Source organism: Microcaecilia unicolor, chromosome 11, assembly GCF_901765095.1.
Source record: "Microcaecilia unicolor chromosome 11, aMicUni1.1, whole genome shotgun sequence".
NCBI lineage: Eukaryota > Metazoa > Chordata > Amphibia > Gymnophiona > Siphonopidae > Microcaecilia > Microcaecilia unicolor.
This window is the reverse complement of record NC_044041.1, coordinates 181,527,418-181,535,358: the sequence shown is the minus strand read 5'-3', so window position 1 is coordinate 181,535,358 and position 7,941 is coordinate 181,527,418. Positions and strand designations below refer to the sequence as shown.

At 50.7% G+C, this 7,941-nt stretch overlaps 1 protein-coding gene across 1 annotated transcript; it reads right to left on the bottom strand.

Annotated features, from left to right (window-relative positions):
• Positions 1 to 1,090: 1,090 nt before the first annotated feature.
• C11HXorf38 (chromosome 11 CXorf38 homolog) lies at positions 1,091 to 2,824 on the bottom strand. The gene has a single exon (XM_030218570.1). It carries the CDS (start codon positions 2,820 to 2,822, stop codon positions 1,833 to 1,835), a length of 990 nt encoding a protein of 329 aa, XP_030074430.1. The 5' UTR covers positions 2,823 to 2,824; the 3' UTR covers positions 1,091 to 1,832.
• Between the last annotated feature and the right edge of the window lie 5,117 nt (positions 2,825 to 7,941).

Here is a 7,941-nt window from a genome sequence, read left to right as displayed (position 1 = left end):
CTATCGTTGAAAACATCAACATTAAGGAGGTCCCTTCACTTATCATGGGTAAAAAAAACCTCCTTTATTGTCTCAAAGAAATTTTCCTTTTTTTTTTTTTGTATATATTAGCTCATGCTCTACTTGAGACAGCCCTCCGTCTATTTCTACTACGGAATGATGCACTTATCTTATTGAATCTGCAGTCAGCTCAAGACCCACCACGGCCCGACTTTGGCCACTGAAGGGCTCACCACCTTCCACCTGCTGGAGACTGAGATTACTGGATCTTATTGGCTCTCTCTAGAGTCACAGTTTTTTTCTCAGTCTCCACCTGCTGGAAGGCGTGCACAACCCATCAGTCACATTCTGGGCCGATCCGGAGGGACTAAAGGAAAGCAAATTAGCAGGTAAGATCTAATTTCTCCTTACCGTACCCAACTACACACCACTACAATCGCCCTTATGTCTGCAACTGTCACCTATATGTGGGTACAGTAGGTGTTTGGAGGGTGGTGGGGGACTGACACTTTCCAGCACAAGTGTAAGTTAGGACCTCTTCTCCACAGTGCACTGCTCTGACTACTAGGCTACTCCAGGGACCTGCTTGCTGCTCTAATAGTACTGGCCATAACACCTGAGGCTGTCATAGAGACTGGTATGTACAGTTTCTTTCACATTTTGGGGGGTGGAAGGGGGTCAGTGACCATTAGGGGAGTAAGGGGGGCATTCTTTTATTCCTCCAACGTCTTAGTTTAAGTCCTGGACATTTTTGTTTTGTTCCATTATGGCTGAAAAACATCCAGGTCTTAGGAACACCCAAATCCCGCCTTTAAGACACCCCCTTGCGATATGGACACACTGTGGCCTAGTGGTTAGGGTGGTGGATTTTGGTCCTGGGGAACTGAGGAACTGAGTTCAATTCCCACTTCAGGCACAGGCAGCTCCTTGTGACTCTGGGCAAGTCACTTAACCCTCCATTGCCCCAGGTACAAATAAGTACCTGTATACAATATGTAAGCCGCATAGAGCCTGCCTGCCATGAGTGGGAAAACACGGGGTACAAATGTAACAAAAAAAAAACCTGCATAGATAAACATCTGCAAAACGTTTTTTTTTGTGAGAAAAACGTCCGAATACTGCTTTATGCTACTTTTTAGATGTTTTTCTCTTTCGGAAATGAGTCCCACAGTCACTTAGCCATTGTCAATTATAAGGTGACATAAAGGAAAAAATCACATTCGCAGTGGCATTTTATAATATCAATTAAATGAATGGTATCTACACTGTATACTTCATGGTAATGACATTATTTGCATATTATTGGAGATATGGAAGAAAGAGTTAAGTAAACAAGAAAAATGGTAAAATATTAAGAGTCCAATATAAATTGGGCAATAAAATGCAATTGACAACAGTAAAAGGAAATAGAGGAGGGGAAAATCATTTGTGTGTGCAAATGTTTAAATTCTTGTTAACCCAAATCAGAGGCCACCAAGATGAGGTAGGCTTGTCATGGCTAAAGTCACTATCTGTGGAATGGAAACCAGGATTAAACCTACTGCTAAAACAATATATATGAAAAACTGGATTAATGCAATAAAGACTCGCCCATCATCACATGAACCAGCCTGCCCCCGCCCCCAGTAATTGTATACATAGTGCAAGAACACACACTTTCAGAAAGATTAGGTTGGTTTTTCTGGCCAGGATCATGAAAGATGAAGCAAACTCCTACACAGCAGTAATTTGCTGAGAGTAAAGCATTAGCGGTCCTACACTTCTCCACATGCCCTCTGCTTCTCAACCGCTGCTGCCAAGTTGCTTCAGGAGCGGCAACAAAACCTTTTTCTTCAGCAGCAGCGCTTCTTTTTTACAACTAAGCAATCGTCATCCTCCTCCTTCTTCTCCGAGGGCTCCTTGTCAATGCTTTGTTCCTGGAAGCTCTTTGAGTTTTGCATCTCTAGAAGGCCGTCCAGTTTTTGCAGCTCTGCTTGAAAATGACATTCCAGGTCTTTGTTTTCTTGTAAAAAAGTCTTAACCTTCTTTACGCAGCACCGGACCTCTTCAGAGAGTATCTCATGTTCTTCAGTCTGAAAAAATATCTCCTGAAGTTTCTCTTTAATTAACTCCACCTCAATTTCACCTATTTGGGTTTCAATGCAATAGCTCAATCCATCCATTTGGTCTCCATCAGGCACATGAACAGCCCAGTCCGATGCCAGGAGCTCTTCTATCCTTGAGTTCACTGCCTTAATCTCTGACACATGCTGGAATTCACCTATTAAACCTTTAATCCTCTTTCCAAATGTATCCAGCCATTCAGAAGAAACTTTCATGTCTGATGAATGCATTAATTCATTACGGCAGTTAATGACATCTCGAACTTTGCTGGAGTTGACGGCACTGAAGTAGTCACAGGAGCTGAGAAGATTAAGCAGGGCTGCAGCATCACACTTCTCTGGGCCCGATTTGTCCATCTGTCCTCGAGGCATGTATGCCTTTGCCAGCTCCCAGGAATTACTGCACCAGAGAGCAGGTCTGCAGTTTCCCCAATACACATCTCCACTCCTTTGTGTGTGATGATTCAAAATCTCTCTCTTCCATGCTATACACGCTGGACAGCGAGGCTGAAACTGCTTGCCACGGGGCCTGCAGTAGCCACTGCACTCAGTTCCCTTCAGTACTGGGCTGTGGGAGAGGAGGCTGCCGTGGAAGGTCTCCATGCAGCTCCCCACGAAACCCTCCAGCGAGCGCTTGAGCAGCAGCAGACAGTGGCCACCCTTCACCCAGTTCTTGTAACTGACACTGTTCAACCGAGCCATGAGCTCCACTGGCGCCATGATCTGTGCTAACTTCTACCCCCCCCCCCCCCCCCCCCCAGTGTCTGACCTCTGCTGACCAAACCTCCACTCCCCGGCCCCAGATCCGACCCGTGCTGACCGAACCTTTGCCGCCCGACCTGTTCTAATGGAGAACAGGTTTGGAGCTGCACCAAAGCCTGTGGCAGGCAGAGTTTCAGGGTGAAGCTCCCACCGTGCCCTTTATTGAAAGTTGAAAGCAGAGCACCGAGCCCATCCCAGCTGGATCTCTTTCTAAGTTGGAACAACCAATAATCCAGTAGCTTTAGATAGCTACATAGTTCAGAAAGTCATCCTTCATCTTCTAGTCAGAGCTACAGCTAAAGAACTGATACTTTCTATGGCTGGTGTAGGATGGAAGGAAGCATGCCAGACCCTGGTCAGCTGTGGGAGATGGAAGATCACTTGAGGATAATAGTTATTATAGCAGAATTAGAAATCCGTGCCCTGTAGTGCCCAGCCCAGTTCAGGGTATCCTTTCTTTTATGAAGGAAATGCATAAAACACACTCCAGGACCATAATTTCGACACATAAGAAACCTGGAAGAAAGAAGCAAGAAGTCAGTCACTTTCATTATGCTAGAGGACAACTGGAACCATTTTTTTCAACTGCTTCTGATCAGTGTTGTGCTTCCTCTCTCCCTCCCTCTCCTGAACATGAGCAACTTCCTTCCCAGCACCCTCCCCCCCTTCACAGGGCTCACCTTACAAGTACTGGTGGTCCAGTGGTGCAGGAGCGATCCTCAATCGCTGGCTCCGTTGTCAAAATGACTGCTGCTTAAAGTCATAGCAGCCATTTTGACAAAGCTAGCAGGAACGAGTAGGGATCACTCCTTTCCCAACTGCACCAGTGGATCACCAATGCGTATAAGCAGAGCTGCATCTGTTCGGGGGTGGGGTGGGGGGGACAGGGACAGGTGAGGAGCAGGCATGGAGTGGGGGCTATACCAGTTTCAGGGATACTGCATAGGTTTGGTTTTAGCCAAAAACACAGTTGCATTTTCACCCAAAAAAACAGAAGAATGTCTGAAAATTCCCCAGGAATTCAGTCCTATGGCTTTCAGTGAGAGCCGCAGTTACAAACCTAGCAGCAGGCCGTGTCAACCTGCATAGAATGACCCTGGTTCAAACCAAGCATCAATAAATGTTTTAGGCAATAGCCTCACTAACTCTAAATTATAGTACATGCAAGGGGTGGGGGGTATATGATTAAATATTGTAAAATTCAGAGATGTCAGGACTTGAAACAGACAGGTGGTGGAAGCCAGTATTTTAACAGGATTTCAACGTTTGGGAAACATAAAATTCATGGCAGTGGTGGGAATTAGAGGCCGACCAAATTTCAGTTTCAGATTTGTCACCAAAACCAGACCAAAATTCGGGTTTGGTTTTGGCTGAAAATACCTGTACGTTTTCGGCTGAAACCTGGTACTTGCTCCACTCCCATCCCACCCATAGGCCCTGCCACCTTTGGGGGCAGGAATGAACCTTACTTGTTCCTCCCCCATGCCACTGCTCTATTGCGATGGCAGCCGAGACTTCCAATGGCGATCCCAGTCATCATTTTGCAACTGGAACCAGCATAGGCAGAAGTCTCGATCACCAATGTGATGGAGCAGCAGAACAGGGCAGGAATGAGTGGAGTTTGTTTCTGCCCCTGTAGATGCCACTATACCTTCCTAAGGTAGGCCCAGGGAGGGAGTGGTCAGCTCAGGAGACAGACTTTTGTTTGGGTGTGGGGAAGGGACTGGGGGTGGGGGTCAGGTTCTGCTGAAATTGAGTGGCCAATTTGCTCACAGATTCAGTTTTGGTAGAAACCACAGACCCTGCATCTGGTTGGGAACTAGTTTAAGTGTGATCACAAAGCTTGCCCGACCAGGTCTGAAGACATCAAAATGGATATTCCATGTCAAAAGACTAAACTGCATTGCATCAAGGATAGAATTAGATCACCAGCCTGGAAGACAGAGTATATCCTTGAGGAAAGGATATTGTTTATGCTGTAACACACTTTCTGCACTGTATTCTGGGCTAGTTGTTGCTGATGTGGAGTTCAGTTCTTCAGGACAACTTCCAATCAGCCAATCGCCCTCTATTATTCTATCTTGGATTGATGGACTCAACTGATAAACAGTACAAAAAAGTCATGTAGGGACTCAACCAATCAGTACCACCTGCAACCAGGCCAGGTCCCGACCACCTAAATTTTCGGAAAGCACTAAAGACAGACTTGTTCAGAAGAGCATACCCCACCGACCCAACATAAAAATACCTGGACACTTGCGACACAATGTAACCAAAGACCGTAACGAACATTACCTGTCTCTTCTTCCCCCTTTTCCTCTCTTAAGTTCCCCCCAACTGTACCTACTTTACATGTACCTCATTCAACCACAATATCACTTTGTATTCATTCATACCATGTATTTGTTCAGACCGTAATCGGCTAACGCCGTTAACGGTTATATGTAAGCCACATTGAGCCTGCAAAAGGTGGGAAAATGTGGGATACAAATGTAACAAACAATCTATCTATATAGAACGCACCTCCAACGTTCTATTGAAGCCTCACCTGCAAGCCGGAAACGTCTCCCTTTGTGGTGGTGTAGATATCTGGTTTGCCCATGAGTGTCTGCCCCGCCCTTGCGTCAAACGTGATGACGTCGAGGGCGGAGCACTGACACTCAACGAATCAAGGAAGCCCACTGGTTAATCTCAGTTTTCACTCCATAATGCAGCCGTCATTCCCATACACTCAAAACCAAACAAAATCGCCGCTGCACCCAGTCCCCCCGCCCACAGTCCCCCTCACCCACCCTCCCGCAGCCGCTCGCTCACCGTTCCGCCGCACCCCCTCTCCTCTCCAACTCTGGCCATGCACCAGGACGATTACTACACACGAGTGGAAGTGACCCAATCAACTACAATGTAAACAAGGAAGCCTATTGGTTAATCTCTTTCTCCGAGGACAAGCAGGCTGCTTGTTCTCACGACTGGGTTGACGTCCGCGGCAGCCCCCACCAACCGGAAGAAGCTTCGCGGGACGGTCGGCACGCAGGCCACGCCCACCGCGCATGCGCGGCCGCCTTCCCGCCCGTGCGCGACCGCTCCCGCCAGTTTCTTTTTTCCCGCGACTGAGAGAGTGGTGCGTTTGCCTCTCTCTCTGTTCAGCCGCCGGATTTTCGACCGCGTTTACGCGGATCGTCGCTTGGACCGTTCGGTTCCCTCTGTTTTTTGTTTGTATTGTTTTTAAAAAAAAAAAAAAAAAAAGAAATTTTTTTTTGCGCGTGTGGAGCACGCGCTCCCCCTTTTCCCTCGCTTTCTAGCGGGGACGCCACGTTGCGGCCTAGTGGCCGCTCGGTCGGTTGATTTTTTCGTGGTGTGATTTTAGCCACCATTGCCGACTTTGACTTCGCCGACGCGATTTTTCCGTCGATGTCCTCGAAGGTCCCGAGTGGATTTAAAAAGTGTGGTCGCTGCGGCCGGCCGATCTCGCAGACCGACACCCACGCTTGGTGCCTCCAGTGCCTCGGGCCGGAGCACAATCTCAAGTCGTGCGCTTTGTGTCTCGGTCTCCGGAAACGGACTCAGGTTGCGAGGCAAGTTCTGCGGGACCGTCTTTTTGGAACTTGCGCCGGCCCCTCGACGTCGACCTCGACGGCATCGGTATCGAAGGCCGGTTCTTCGGTACCGGTATCGATGCCCGAGACATCGGCACCGATGGCAGCGACCCCAGGAGAACAGGTCCCGTTGGCCCGCCGGTCCGCCGGTGAGAGTGGGGTTGAGAGGCCGCGTGGGCAGTCGGCCCCGGTCACTCCCTCAACTCGTGAGCCACGGGACCGAACCCTGTCGGACCCGGTACCTCGAGACCGAGGGGGATCGACCTCCTCCTCCTCCATGCCCTCCGGCACCGGTGACGTGCACCGGAAAAAAGATAAGAAGCGCCGTCACCGGGAGCCCTCGGTGCACCCTGAAGAGGAGTCGACGCCGAAGCGTCATCGCAGAGAGGAGAGATCTCCGTCGGTGGTGGAGGTACCGACGCGTCGGGGTTCCGGCACCTCGGTGCCGTCTCCTGGCCCCCAGCAGCTTCTGGCACCGACACCCTTACCGGCCCCACCGCCTTTCCCGGCAGCGGGCCTGGACGAGTGCCTCAGAGCCATCCTTCCGGGGATCCTGGAAGGGCTGATGCGCCAGGCTGTGCCGGCGTCGGGGGTGCTTGCGCCCCCGGCGCCGATGACTGTGGCGCCGGCGAGCTCTAGCCCGGCGCCGGGGCTGTCGACACCGCCGCCGCTTGGTGGAGTCGACGTCGATGGAGGGAGCTCCGTCCCCGCCGGCGCGGGAGTCCACCGCTCGACGACACCGAGACCTTGGTGCCTCGACGTCGAGCCGGGCCCGGTACCGGACTCAGCTACATGAGCTAATGTCCGATACCGAGGATGAGGACTCGTGGGGGGAAGAGGAGGACCCGAGATATTTCTCCTCAGAGGAGTCTACGGGCCTTCCCTCGGACCCCACGCCGTCACCGGAGAGGAAGCTCTCACCTCCTGAGAGTCTCTCCTTTGCCTCCTTTGTGCGGGATATGTCTATAAGCATTCCCTTTCCCGTGGTCTCTGTGGAAGAGCCGAGGGCCGAGATGCTCGAGGTCCTCGACTATCCATCACCACCTAGAGAGTCCTCCACGGTACCGCTGCACAATGTCCTGAAGGAGACGCTGCTTCGGAACTGGGTGCGACCACTAACTAACCCCACCATTCCCAAGAAAGCAGAGTCCCAGTACAGGATCCACTCTGACCCAGAGCTCATGCGGCCCCAGTTGCCCCATGACTCAGCGGTCGTGGATTCTGCTCTCAAGAGGGCACGGAGTTCGAGGGATACCGCCTCGGCGCCCCCGGGGCGGGAGTCTCGCACTCTGGACTCATTTGGGAGGAAGGCCTACCAATCCTCCATGCTCGTGACCCGCATCCAATCTTACCTGCTCTATATGAGCATCCACATGCGGACCAATGTGCAACAGCTGGCGGACCTGGTCGATAAGCTCCCGCCGGAGCAGTCCAGGCCTTATCAGGAGGTGGTCAGGCAGCTGAAGGCGTGCAGAAAGTTC